The sequence below is a fragment of the Lepisosteus platostomus genome, chromosome 17, assembly GCF_059453375.1.
Source record: "Lepisosteus platostomus isolate fLepPlt1 chromosome 17, fLepPlt1.hap1, whole genome shotgun sequence".
NCBI lineage: Eukaryota > Metazoa > Chordata > Actinopteri > Semionotiformes > Lepisosteidae > Lepisosteus > Lepisosteus platostomus.
The window spans coordinates 22,237,937-22,252,283 of NC_142627.1; the positions used below are offsets into that span (position 1 = coordinate 22,237,937).

General features: G+C 39.7%; 1 protein-coding gene across 2 annotated transcripts; it reads left to right on the forward strand.

Moving 5' to 3' along the window:
- Positions 1-8,708: 8,708 nt before the first annotated feature.
- Positions 8,709-12,649, forward strand: vsx1 (visual system homeobox 1 homolog, chx10-like). Of its 2 annotated transcripts, none has more exons than XM_088610085.1 (5): positions 8,709-9,172; positions 9,945-10,026; positions 10,245-10,368; positions 10,837-10,984; positions 11,321-12,649. In XM_088610085.1, exons 1-5 carry the CDS (start codon positions 8,785-8,787, stop codon positions 11,569-11,571), a joined length of 993 nt encoding a protein of 330 aa, XP_088466211.1. In that variant the 5' UTR covers positions 8,709-8,784; the 3' UTR covers positions 11,572-12,649. The 2 variants fall into 2 exon arrangements, with proteins under 2 accessions (XP_088466211.1, XP_088466210.1); XM_088610084.1 differs by having other exon boundaries at positions 8,710-9,172; positions 10,837-11,017.
- The last annotated feature ends 1,698 nt before the right edge of the window (positions 12,650-14,347 follow it).

Here is a 14,347-nt window from a genome sequence, read left to right on the forward strand (position 1 = left end):
TTTTTATTCTTTGTCTGAATGTAAAAAAGGGAAATAAATAAAAATTATCTCAAAATAGCACTGTTACAAGTCAAACCATTTCCACTTTGTTTATTTGTTTTATGTTAATGTTACTCCAATCCCTCCAGTCCTGAACGGAGCCCGGGGATGAGGGTTAAACCCGATGTCAGAACGTGAATTAATGTTTGCATTTTTTAAACCGATTTTCTTCTTATTTTCCTTTCCCCCTCTTTTCCAATCTGTTCTTAGCCCCATTTGCTCTAATCCTGCCACCGCAGTTGGTGAGGCCTTGCAAAGTGGACCAAATAAAACGACCCTCCCAGGAACGAGGATCAATGACACTTCTATTAAACGGCTCTCCTCCGTGCACCTTTCGGGGCGCAAGATAATCACTTCAAGGGTCTGGGCGTGATGTTCACTGGATACAGAGGGAGACAAGTTTAAGACTCGCCAAAGCTGCAAACGTCCCCCAAATAGTGGAGAGCCGAAGATCTGTCCACCTGTCGGACAAGTTGCATCGCGGTACCAGGTAATCAGCCTCTGTCAGTGTGGAAAACTGGCCTTGAGAGATGGAGTGCAGCTCGGAGTGGAGGCTCTCAGCAGAAAGAACAGATTGAAGACAGATTGCGCAGAAGAGTGGGTTCAGTGTCACAGAAACGAGGAGTGGCTTTGGCGATGACATTTAATCATTGAATGTTAACACAAGACATCTGTCGCAGGGGGCTGCACTGCACGAGAAGCTTGCCCACAGATCGGAGCACGGCAGTGTGCTTCAAGACTCATAATCGCACGAAGAAATGGTTTATTCCTAGATATTTCTGTGCTTAGAATTAATCCCAATATTTTCCCCCTCGCAATCTCGTGTAAATCCTTCTGTAGATACAGGTATTATTCCAAATTTTAATGATGAACACAATCTGAAGTGAAAACAAATCTCCAGATGACCACGTATGCCTGAAAAAGTGAAAAAAAAATCTGTTTTTTACCAATCATAAAGTTCTAATCACAGCTTAGGCTTGGCCTTGTCCCGAGTGATGCTTAAACATTGAAATATTTGATTTATTTTTATTGCTGGGGGGGGGGGAAATTAGATATTTACCATAAATAACCTTTTAATCCTTTGGTAAAATGTTACTTTCCAGTGGTTCCCACTCATAACACACACCATATGCTTGATACCATATGTGAGCTGTCCTACTGGAAGCAAAGAGAGGAAAAATGCATAGATTTTCATCCAAAAGAAGCCTCTTAATATTACAGTTACTGCTCAAATTAAAATGAGATTCGCTTTTCAGACTTATTTTACACTCCCAGATGGAGAAAAGCATGAATTATGGATGTTGAAGATTGGAAACTGGGTTTTCTAAAGTTCTTTCATCCGGCTATGTCAGCTCTTCTCCCCTGAATGAAGCCTGTTTCAAGGACATTGGAGCTCTGGGCACTGACAGCCAGAGGCTGTTCAGGTTTACAGTACATCTGATCTCTAAATGACTTAATTGGGCCAATAACCTGATGTTCATTGACCACATCAAGATCCCTTGAAAATCTGTAGACTTAACCATTCAATATCCAGTTCGACAGATCCCTTGATTACCTGTTGTGCAGTCTATCCATATCTTAGGAGTACAGTAATAAAATGTTAAAATACGTTTTGCTGCTGTTTGAATGGGTACTTTTTTAGGAGGTGACCCAAAAGTGCTTATTAAACAGTCCCCAGAAGATGGCAAATGACTTGCTGACTTAATGAGACACAAAACCACGTGCAAATTGTTTTTTAACAGAAATGACAATCAGAAGCGTCAATCACACACATAAACACATGACATTGAGACATCTTTGCATATGTTAGATGGTTTATCATGCTATGAAATACTTTTCTGCTTTGCTATGTTTTCACTGTGCTTCGCTACGGTTTACTGCATTTTTACAAGGACGCAGAAACGAACGTGACACACACCGTACGTTCACAAAAAGAGGTGATATGAGTAATCCAAGAACGTCCCCTGCAAACTTGACCTTTTTATGAAGTGATTACAAGGAATGAGCGACATGGTGGCCCAGTGGTTATCATTGCTGTACCTGGAGTGCTGTCTGTGTGGAGTTTGAATGGTCTCCATGGGTTCTCATGGGTTTCCTCCAGGTTCTTTGATATCCTCCCAGTTTCCAAAGACATTCTGTGCTGCTGGGTTAATTGGGTTTATGGGAAATGTGGCCCTTTGTGTCTCTTTGTGCCCTGCAATGGACGTGTGTGCCATCCAGGGTGTATCCTGTCTTGCACCCATTGTTTGCTGGGATATTGGGAAGGTCTCCTGAAATCTGGAAAACTGGTACATGTAACTATTTTCATGTCCTTTAGCCCAAGCCACATTCCTGCTTCCAGGTTATGTTAATGAATGTTAATTATTGTGGATTAGAAATCAAGTGCACATGAGTATGGAGTAAAAAACAGACATCGAAGTCTTACAGTGATTGCCATGGTGGCGCAGTGGTTTGCACTGCTGCTTCGCAACACTGGTGCCCTGGGTTTAATTCAAGGGTGCTTAGCCCTGCTGTAAGTGTGTGTGTTCGTACCTGTGTGTGCCCTGTGATGGACTGGTGTCCTGTCCAGGCTGTACCCTGCCTTGCACCTGTTGCTTGCTGGGATAGGCTCTGGCTCCCCCACGATCCTGAAATTGGAAGAAGTGATTAGAAAATGCATGGATGGAAGTCTTAAAGTAACATCATCTGCACACAAAACCCACAAGGACAAGTGGAAGAAGGCTATGGCATTAGTCTGCACACCCGCCACAATGAGCCTTCAGAACCGCTACTGAGTAAGAAGCTCCACTTCCCACACAATGAGCCTCTCTTGTGATTGGGTAATTAGTTTGTGCCTCTAAATATTTCCTCAAGACAGCTGAGAGCCTGGCTCGCACAACTTTCCCTGTGATGCAGCGTGCCCCTTAATGAGAGTTTTTCCTAATTGACTTGATGATTTCTTTTTAATTAGCACACTTTGGACGCGAGATCACCACATAATAAGCTAAGTCAATCAGACAAGCATGCTGCAGAAAAAATAATAGTGGCATTGTGGAGCTAATTGAAGTGGACACTCTTTCAGCGAGTCCGTGGCCCGTTCCCTGCAGGACGCACCCAGGCCAACAGGTTTTGGTGCTCGAGAGGTTCGGGAACGTCCGTGAGCAGAGACGGCCATTACAGCCCTATCAATCAGGCCTAATGAGCTAGTGAGCGTTGCAAACAACAATAAACCTTGTCGTGAGTCATGTCAGTTTCCATCCTGACACAACAGCAGGAGCTCAGGGGGAAAGAGGAGGTGGCCCCTCATGACCCTCAGCCAAACATTGTTAGCCAATCAGAACCGTGGCTTTGCAGGCACAGTCCGCCGACTGCTGTCTGCTCCACAGTTGTGCTCCACTGGGTACTTCAGCACTGGAAGCTGGGTTGTGTCAGGTGTGTGAAGAGGTTACATAACAGACCATATTTTCAACAGAGTTAAGATCAGCTCTGAGCTCAAGTCCATTTTCAAAACTGATTCTATAATAGTTCCACGAAGTGAAATATAGACAGAATGTGAGCCTCCTCAACTTATGAACCACCATGTCTGTTCACTCTGGATGGTAATAATCATTTTTTTAATTGTGGTTTTTCCCCTTTTAGACACAGTACATTGCCCTGCTGCAAGGAATGAGAAATGAAAATTAAAAAAAAGAAATAAAGGACGGCCAAGACAGACTAGAAGCAATCATCAGGAACTGCTTCATTCGTGAACTTTAATCCCGGTCTGAGAACTGTGTTTATACTTGTGAATTAGGTTAATCTCCTTCGTCTCTTTCTACACATTTGCATTTACAATAATGACTCTATGTTTAGATGGGGAAGGGTGTGTTGTTTGATTGGCAGTAGGATGGCATGTGGCTAATTCTATTGTCTTCCCTATTTTTTTGGTAAACAAAAGGTTTCGCTGGAAAAGGTTGAGACCAGACAGCCAACAAAAACAGGAAGGGGTTTTTACAGTGCCCTTTTTTCAGAATGACCTTCTTCAGAAGCACTGGATTACATTTTCTACACCGCCATGACAATGAATGGAAAGTGTTAAACATATCACAAAATATCTGGGTTTTTATAAAGACGGGATGGGTAGGAAACTGTAGGGATTGAATAATGACACACAAAATATAAAATACCAGCAACGAATCTGGTAACCTGGTACTGTACATAAGAAAATATTATCACCCAAGAGAAATATTTGGATCTATGAATCAAGAAAGGCGGATGAATAAATCCTAAATTTCTCAGTAAAGTCAAAATGATATTAACTAATCTTTCCACAATGAAGAAAATAGCATGTGTGAATAATGGCATTCAAATTTAAGATTTAATAAAAAACACAGGTTTTGAGAATTGTTTTGTCAATACAACCGACAAGCACTTACTGTACATTTATCATGGTGCATTGCTATGCTGGATCAAGGTTTCAAAACATCTAAAACAATACTGTTTAAAATAATATATAGAACTGTAAGGCTAAATAGTTCTATCCCATAACATAAACTCACATCTGCATCCTCAGTGCAGTAGAGTTACATGACTTATGTCTACCAACTCCAGTGAGTAAAAAACATCAGCCAGTGCTTCTTTATTCTAAAATTTTGGATTAAATTGTTCTATTGCAATGTTTAAGATGCTTTTAAAAAGTCAGTTGTTGCATAGAGATTTTGCTAAACGTATAACTCTCTTCTTATCAAAGCAAAGCCCATTATGCCTCAGTGTCCCTTAAGGGCACTTAGATGCTGGTGATCATTTCTAAAGGGTCAGCATAAAGCCACTTTTAATGCTGTTGGAAACCCAATATTTTTCACCAAACGTAGTAGAATTGTTTGTACACAGAGGAATAATTAATTTCAAAACATAACAGGAAAAATAGATACACACAAATAAAAAATGAGTAAAGCTCGCAATCCAGGATCAGGAGGAGCATCAGCAAAGAACTGAGGGCTCTAACCCTAATCTGGAAGAATATTATTTATCTGCAGTAATCGATAAATCCTTTCTTGGTATAATTATAATCCACCAGCTGAATTAAAACATAAGGTTAGGCTCATGTTCAAAATCACAGTAAGGAATTAGAGGAACTTTCCAATTCTGGTTGGCAAGCAAGCAAGCATTCATATGTTACATTAACCATTTTTTATTTTCACAACTACATGCAGGCATCTCCTTTCTTTCCAATCTAAATGACAGTGTCATATCGTTTCATTATATAAGAGATTACAAAAAGACAGAATTGACATAAATCAGTTTGAAGTTGGCAGAAAATTGCACTTTGTTGATTTTTGTGTGGAAATGAATGGACGCATGTTTGACTTTCTAGGAATTGGGTCAATATGTATTTAAAGGTCTTTTTCTATGCAAAATAAGAAAAAGAGGACAATGTCAAACATTGTAATCCATTTAGGCATTGATTTTGACCTCTAATTGCACAACATCTTCCAGCAGTACTACAGATTAAACATCTGTGAAGACTGAACTGCTTATCATTGAGTACAAGGTTTCAGGAGAATTTCTTAGAGACCACAATTGTGGCAGAAGTACAGTAGGTGATGGGAGGGGCATATACTTGCACAATCCTTGTGTTCTCCCATAGTGTGAGAAGACATGAAGTGCGACACCGAGAGAAGTGATAGCACTCTGTTTGTTCATTAGGAGTTACTGAATGACCTGCATGCTGCTATTCAAGGTTATTTGTAAACAACAACACTAACGTATCATTTTACATTTATATTTAAAATATGTATCAACATTATCTATAATCATATTTTTAATTCATATATAATGAAAACTACACCGGCATCATTAGCGTCCCCGGGCTGAGTCTCTTGGGGACCCCAACCTGCTATATTTTAAAAACCGCGAGGTAAACTAGGGGAATTCTGGAAAGCAATGGGCTATAAACACGAGTATATTAAGGAAGGGGAAAAATAAAGGCTTCAAGAATGAAAATGAAACAGCTCTACAAAACGGACATGAGATCTTGGTTGTACTTTGCTGCACTCTCAGTTTGTAAGTGACGAGCCATACAAGAGTTTAAATTGATCTAATTCCTCAGACAAGACCCTTATGGAACCATTCCTTGTGCTTTTGTGATAGCATAGTGGATAGCTCTCCAATTCCCCCAGGCCTGGGATGTACAACACAACGGGGGCACGTGGCCCGTCTGTTCGGACAGCACGCTACATGTGATGTGGGGAGCAGAAGAAAATTAGAGCAAAAAGCGATTTTTTGATGTTACGCTCTTTAAGAGATTAATAATCTTGGCGGTGGAGAATCGCCTGAAAATCTTCTCTGGGAAATAATGAGCAGAGAAACATTGACTGATTAGTTTAATCCAGGATAATCCTATCTGATGAGCATGTATCAAGATATCCTCTAACTGTTTTACACTCCAAAAGGCTGAAAGGCAATAGCGTGTTAGGGGCTAGTTTCTTAATCAACAGATGTGCAGAAGGGTGTGTGCAACGTGTCCCGTCGCATCGCACCTGAGAGACTTCACTCCTCAGGGAAACCAAGGGGAGTTTGATTGATTTGGGTGCAGTTTTTAAAAAATGACTGTTCCATAAACATACTGTACTAAAGGCCTCATCATCCACTAAAGCAGAAGCCTTAACATAAACGGCTGAAATTAAGCTGATTCCGGGGCCACGTCAAAAATTAGGGTTTTATCCACTAATATCTGATCGGACAGGAAATTTGGTAGTGGGAGGGAGGTCGGATTACCAACTCTAATTACAACAGGAGATTTTCTCCATGTTAGTGCACTAAGTGAAAGTCTAAGATAGAAACCGGAGTGTTATTCTAATAAATTAATATTAAACTGTTGATGAAGAAGCTGAATACGGTGAAAGCTTGAATCTACCGAAAGTAGAACAGTATTTTAGAGTATTTTAGACGCACACGGTGTTCAGTGTGCTCTCTTATGAAGATCATCGTCATTCATTTTATACACGGGATTATAAACGTAATTAGAAATGAGCGATAGGAAAAATGCGTTTTTCAGCGTTTAAAATGTAATTTTGCAGATCTTATAAGCCTACTCCTGTTAAAATATACTGAATCAAATATGATTTACAGTACATTTCAAAACGTAGCAAAACTGGTAAAACTTGGTAACTGTCGTTTTTTCGAAAATGGAATAAAAAGCAAACCTACTTTTCGATGCTGCTTCTGATTATTATTATTATGATTATTATTATTATTATTATTATTATTATTATTATTATTTGGACAGGAGAAAAATAAGCAACATGAAACGAGTGTTATATCCGGACATAATTCCTAACTGGCGTGCTTACTATTAAAGGAATCCTAAAATTATTTGTTATATTTCGTACTAAAGATCATTAATTAGGGCCCTGAAAACTTTATTACTGATTCTGTACTGCAAGGAGGGCTCTTTTAAGGCTTACACTAATATTGAAACTTCCCGCAAAATAAACTTCTCCTTTTTGACCCAAGATAAGCTGTTACCATTAATAAATAACCACAAATACCCCTGCAATTCAAATTACAATTATCCTAAATGAAAGTTATTATTTCGTTAATCCCGGGAACAGCTTGTAAAGGGAGATTGGGGTCCGTCTTTAATAATGTTAAAGTTAATGCGGGTTCCCTTGTAATTATCTTGTTGCTTAATCTAGACGTTTAGCGGAAAGAGACCGAATGGAGATCTGCGAAGCGGTTGATGTAAGATGTTTGTAATTGTTGGCATAAACAGACGAGACTGTGAAGCAAAGTGCATAAGAGCTCAGGTCTAGGCAAATCATTTATCTGAACTTGTTATTCAAATAAAAAAAAAGATGAAGAGAAGATATATTTGTAATGTAAACCAGTAGAGGGTGGTTCAACGATGTGGGGTGAATAAATACAGTAAATCTAATGAATAATTCTAGAATTCACATTCAGTTTCCCGGAGAAGCACGACTTTGCTGCATTTGCAGGCCAGCGCTACAGTTAAATGAACACTTTTCTCTCAAATTAAAGGCACAAATCAAATCTAGCATTTTGACACGCTGCACCCGAGGAGTTAAACGGAATATTCGAAATATTCTGAGACACTTGGAGTTCTCTGTTCTGAATGTTATACATCATATCGACCGAATATACAGTATATGTTAATTGGTATATTATTGTGTACAATTTTACGTGTTGCGCTGACTCAACCTTTCGATAGAATTCTTTATTGTAATAAATAAATGTGTTAAGTAATATTAATAATTAAAACTTCGTATATTCTGAAAACCCCTTTGAATTCAACAATGGAATAAGTGGTTAGATGACAGATTAATTCAAAACTGATATGGTACTGGCATTAAACATTAAGTTAAAATTAGTTATAATGTCAAGAAGGATTTATGAAGTGGATTTTACAGCCGTGTGGTTTCCAAACTTTTAAGGTTGTAGCATCTTTGAATTAATGTCTCAAACAGACATATAGGTAAGTGAAATCTGCCGGCTTCAGAAAGAGAGAATTGCAACCAATTGACAGAGAGAGAGAGAGAGAAAAATCTTGATCGGATTTTATGGAAAATTGGTGGCAATTAATCCTTTAGGATTGAAAAAAGGGAAACGCCTCTTCTAACAGTAGCAGATCCTTCCTTGGAGCTGATTGGGCCCAGGAGCTATCCGTGGAGTGCGCACCGAGGATAAATTGATCTCCTTGTGCCCTCTCCCGGTCCATCATCCGAGCTGAGGTTCGCGAAGGGCAAAGTTTCAGCGCAGACGAGCACCATGACCGGGAGAGACGAGCCCACGGATGGGAAAGTCAAGGGAAAAGTCTTAGCACCCAGTGTCGGAAACGACAAAGCAGCGCGGGTCAATGGATCTGGCTTCAGGACCAAAGGCTTTGCTATCACAGACCTCCTGGGATTGGAGACGGAGCTTCAGCCCTCGCCCGGACCCGGAGCCGGTGCCTCTGGCGACGGCCACAGTGCCGCGATAGGGGGCTTCACCTTCGCCGGCGGCTCCCTGCCCCTCGGCCTGGGCTTTCTGTGCAGTCTGGCTGCTCACCAACCTCCAGGGAGTCCCTGCTTTCTCCCGAGTCATCTCACCCTTCTGCAGTCGAGGACAGAGAACCATTATATGCAAAATATGGATCAGCAAAAGGAAAACTACTCCGGTACTTTAATTTTTTAAATACATCTAATTCGACATCTTTGAATGCGCCACTCAAGTTAACGGAAAAGTTAAATAAATAACTACATATGTTTTTTTTGTTCCCATCTCCTGAAATAACAATTAAATAAAATTAAAAATGGCCATCGACACATTGGGCGTATTACTACTTTCCAGCACCTGTTTAAGTTGTGACATGAAGATGTAGCAGATTGTTTCATTTTCTTTTTCTTAAATATTTACCAGCGAAGTAACAACAGTTATCACAGGGGGGTAAAATGTACAGAAGGACAGAGTTGCAAAATGCTACCAAAACAGAAAGGGTCAGATCATTTGAAAAGTCACACTATGATCGTCAGCAATTCATACTTCACCATTGTCAAAATATTAATCTCATCAATACAGCGAACTAGAAACCGTTTTCTTTTATTTACCCTTTCCATCTGGACTAGGAAATTATTTTAAAACCAAAGAATTATTGAATATTTTCGTTATAGAAACGCCATATTTTAATGTAAACTAAAAACCATAGTTTGTAATACTGTATTAAACTACATTTAAACACGAACAATTAATGGGGGATGTTAAATAATGAGAAAGGGTTACTTTAAAAACAGCTTTAAGAAAAAATTGGTTTATCTGCAAACATTTATTTTTTCAATTTTTTTTTGTGTCGAAGAGTCTACGCGTTAAGTGGCCTGTTTGTGTTCAATGATTGGATGAAGTTAGTCAAACGACTTGTAATGTTTTAATGAAATGTTTATTCCAACCCTCAGACGACGACAGTCTATCTGGGGATCGAAGCGACGCGAAGAATTCAGCAAACTCGCAGAACAAGCGGAAGAAACGGAGACACAGGTACTTCCCTTTGTATTAACAAGGAAAAAGAAGTTAAAAACACGATTTTAATTAATAAACGAGGCGTAGAATAATTAAAATAGTGAGGTAAATAACACAACGAAATGTCCTGTTTTAAAAGAAGTGGCGCTGACACTCTCGGCAGGTCGGCGCTGTGTGGTAAAAACAGGGATACTCTTGAGCGCGTTGGCGAACTCCCTTCGCTCCCAATCTTGCAGGACGGTGTTCACTGCCCACCAGCTGGAGGAACTGGAAAAGGCCTTCCAAGAAGCCCACTATCCAGACGTCTATGCCAGAGAGATGCTAGCGATGAAAACCGAGCTGCCTGAGGACAGGATACAGGTACGGCCAGGCGCCAAGCCGCCCCCAGTCGAGAATACGCCGCCCTCGTCGATAAGTGCGTCGTAACGCCAGCATCTTCACATGTTCAGCACATCCTCAGAATTAGGCGGAAAGAACTGAGTTTATCGTGCAGCGATTTTATTTTTCGTGAGGTAAACATGATTTTTACCTTTGGACACATTTAAACCGCGGCGGTTTCTATTAGAACCCTTTTTATTGATTTAAAATACCTGCACGACACAATTTGACACCTTTTCGAAATGATCCCTAGACATATTAATTCAACCCTGCATCCCCTTTATTTTGCCTTCGATTGAATAATTACAAAACTCCTCTCGGCGCAACCTTATTAGGAAACGTGATGTATTGAACTCGTCCTGCACTGTTTTTTTTTTTCTCCCGCCACTGCTTATCGTGCAAACCCGCATCTTTTTTCTCGCAGTAACCTTTCCGCCTCCTGCTTCCCAGGTCTGGTTTCAGAACCGGCGTGCGAAGTGGAGGAAGAGGGAGAAGTGTTGGGGCCGGAGCAGCGTGATGGCGGAGTACGGGCTGTACGGCGCCATGGTCCGGCACTCCATCCCCCTGCCCGAGTCCATCATCAACTCGGCCAAGAGCGGTATGATGGGTTCCTGCGCTCCCTGGCTACTGGGTGAGGGACCAGCCTGTCCTTCATTGTCCCACGGTGCTTTGACAACGTACAGTAGTGCCGCAGACTAGCCCTAGGCGGTCTGTTTTAGCCAGGATTAAGATTTACCCATAAATACCCCCCAACTCTTCGCGTCCACTGCTTTACCGGGGTGGATTTTGTGTGACAGCTGTGGCTACCCAGTAACATTTTAAACACGTATCACACCTCCAGCTTACTTTTCTAACGCGTGTAGCAGCCTGCTTGATGTCAGTGTTGGCGCCAGGTCGGTGGTTTGACTTACTCTTTGCCCGTTGACCCGTTTAGGAATGCACAAGAAGTCCTTGGAGATAACGAAGAAAAACCACAGCACAGAAGAGGCCGGCAAACCCGATTCCCCCTCGGAGGAAACGAGGACGAAGGGGAACGACAACCAGTGGACAAATCAGGCGAACACCACCGATGAACCCGAAGACATGGCGATTGACCTTTCAAGCACGGCCAAGCAGGAAAAAAACTGCAGTTTGAAAACGGCGCATTCCAAGGACTCCTACAATGAGACAGACAGCGAAACTTAAATTTCCCATAGATCAGGCACGGCCCAGACCTGTTCCTGGAGTGCTGTAAACCCAGCAAGTTTGAAAGGTCACCCTCACACCGTCAATTTGTAAAGACGTCGTAACTCTTGCGAGTTTGAATGAGTTTAATCAAATTAGGAATGGCTCGCTGTAATCCTTAACAGTTTGGAGTTTACATCTCAAACGAGCTCTTAGCTGCCTAATCGTACAGGTGAAAGGTACAACAAAAAAGTGGAACAGCAAGAAATTGATGGTTTAAGGGTGACCCACAAAAGCTGTTGGACAAGGCGTGTCTCACTCTGCGAGATAACGCAGGTGTCCTGGACATTTGAGGTGCGGATCAATTAAATACTGTATGAAGAGAGACTTCAAATGCGGAAACGTCTCTGAACTATAGCGAGCCAAGTTTACATCAGCTTCCCCGGGTTGTATTCTTATTTGCCAAGAATATGAAGTGAAAATATTATGATGTATAATTTAAAGTTTATTAATTTAAAAATGTGAATTATATCTTGCGTTGTATTGTTAATTTAAAAATTTTCGTTGGAAAAATGCACTTCTTTATGAAACAGAATATCAGGCACATGTTAATCAACAGTCTTTGACATAGATTTTTAGAAAATGTGAAGTCTTTTTTCTGATCACGTTTTGTCCACTGTATAAAAGGGTAGTATTTTAAAAACTTGTTAAACCTCTTCAAGCATTGAGTTATTATCCACTACAATATTTTCTATCCAGTTCTTCTTGTGAACTCACAAGAAATTATTACTGAAAGGAAAAAAAAAGTAATTTACCAGAAGCGATTTCTGGATATGCTATACTATTCTGCACTACACGATGGGGACTTCTTTTTAGAAACTGAAAGCCATATATTTGACGGAAAAATTGTTTAGATTTATTAAAAAGAATGCAACTTTATAAACGACATATCTTGTTCCACAAGATACATGTATCTCAAGCACTTTATTTGTGTGGATGTTCAAAGTTATTATCAGGTCATCTAATATGGATTAACGTAAAAGCAATGTCAACAACAGCAATAAGCCTGAAAAGCAGAAATAAAAAATATTTTGTGCAATCTTGTCTTATCTGAAATTTTATTGATCCATATTTTAAAAGAGCCCAGAGTCTTTACCTGTGTTGTGGCACATTATAGAAGGTGTTCCTTATCATTCTTGGTCTGAAACCTAATTTTTGGAGCTTTTCTTTAGTGCTGCAGTGAGGATAGTATGGTGGCATTCACAGGTGTGAGTGATATTAGCTGTTAACTGGCAGAATGACATTGAGTAAGTAAGAACCTGAATCATTTTGGCTTCCTTTTCAACACAACACAGACGTGTTTCTTTAAGCATATGTTTAAGTAGAGACAGATCACAATGCTCCCAGTAGAGCAAATATAAAGCAATCACATTTTTTTCTAATTATGAAAACAAATGATCAAGATTATTTCTGGAATTAAGAAGATAGAGAATCCTAAAAAAAGATGAATGCAATTTTAGGATTAATTCGATTTTAGCAAAGAGACAAGTTCGCTAAACCAAATACCATTCTTTCATGTGTAACAATTCTGTTGTTTTACTTTTCTGATAGTAATTTGCTTCATGTAAGCTGTTGTGCACCTTAAAACCTGCTGTGTGTCTACTGTTTCTAAGTCTGAGTTAAATAATGGGGTCAACTGATGGCACTTTACTGACAAAGATATATTATGAGCTACTTGTGGCCCATGTAAGGTTTATTGAAATATTATGATCACTGAAGAGCAAATGGTCTAGGTCTAAAAAAAGAATAAAATAAAAACAAACCAGATTTTCTTCAGTCACAAGAATTCTATAGATGAAACAAAGAAAGTTACTTATTTTCTCAGCAGTGCTGTTGTTGTGCTACATTTTAATTTACTGTCATATCAGTTTAAATATAGATGTCAGTTAAAATGTCCTAATGGCCTGTAAAAGAGTTCTTAAGGTAGAAAATACAGTAACCCCTCCCAGACAGAGCTGCCGTGCCAAGATCATACTGAAGAGCCTCGCATGCAGCAGATCGTTTTCTGCTTTCACACACAATAGATGTCTTCCATTGTTTGACGAGGGTGAATGCAAAGGGTATTACATTTCCAGTCGCTAACTTTTGTCAGTATGAAATTGGCTTCAGTAAAATAACAGTTTAAATAGGCTTCTCACTCGCTGTCTTCTTCAGCTCTGAGCAACAGGGCTCATTTTCGAGAAAACAAAAGGTCCCACATGTGAAATAAATTCAGTTCTTCTGACAGATTGGAGAGTATATAAAGTTTTCCAGTGACAGTAATACTGTACATAACCTATATGTTTTCCACTGAATTCCACCAAAAGCCATTAAACACATTTCATTTTCATTTCATTCCAGACAGATCTAATATCTGTAGGATATTAGAATTAAGAGTCCCCCTGCTAAATAAACAAGATAACACTGCCACTACCCTAATTGATTTGTTGCTTTAAAGTTTAACATTAATCTCTAGTCATGTTGTGTGGGAAGTTAATCTAAATGATTTTTTAAAATCCTGTCTGTAATCATACTTAATTCCCATTTAATGGTCACAAATCACATAACTGTGTTTTTTTAGTTCTATTGTTCTTTAAGGGACAGTAGGCTTTACAGAGATCTAATCTAATTTAATTTCGTAGGTCATGAGCTTTTGTATGGAATCGACTTTTAATTCTGGCTTGATTTGTTGTCAATAATGGCATTAGAGTATACGAATAATATATTTCCAGCCCTCTTTTTATGTTAATCTGCCTTT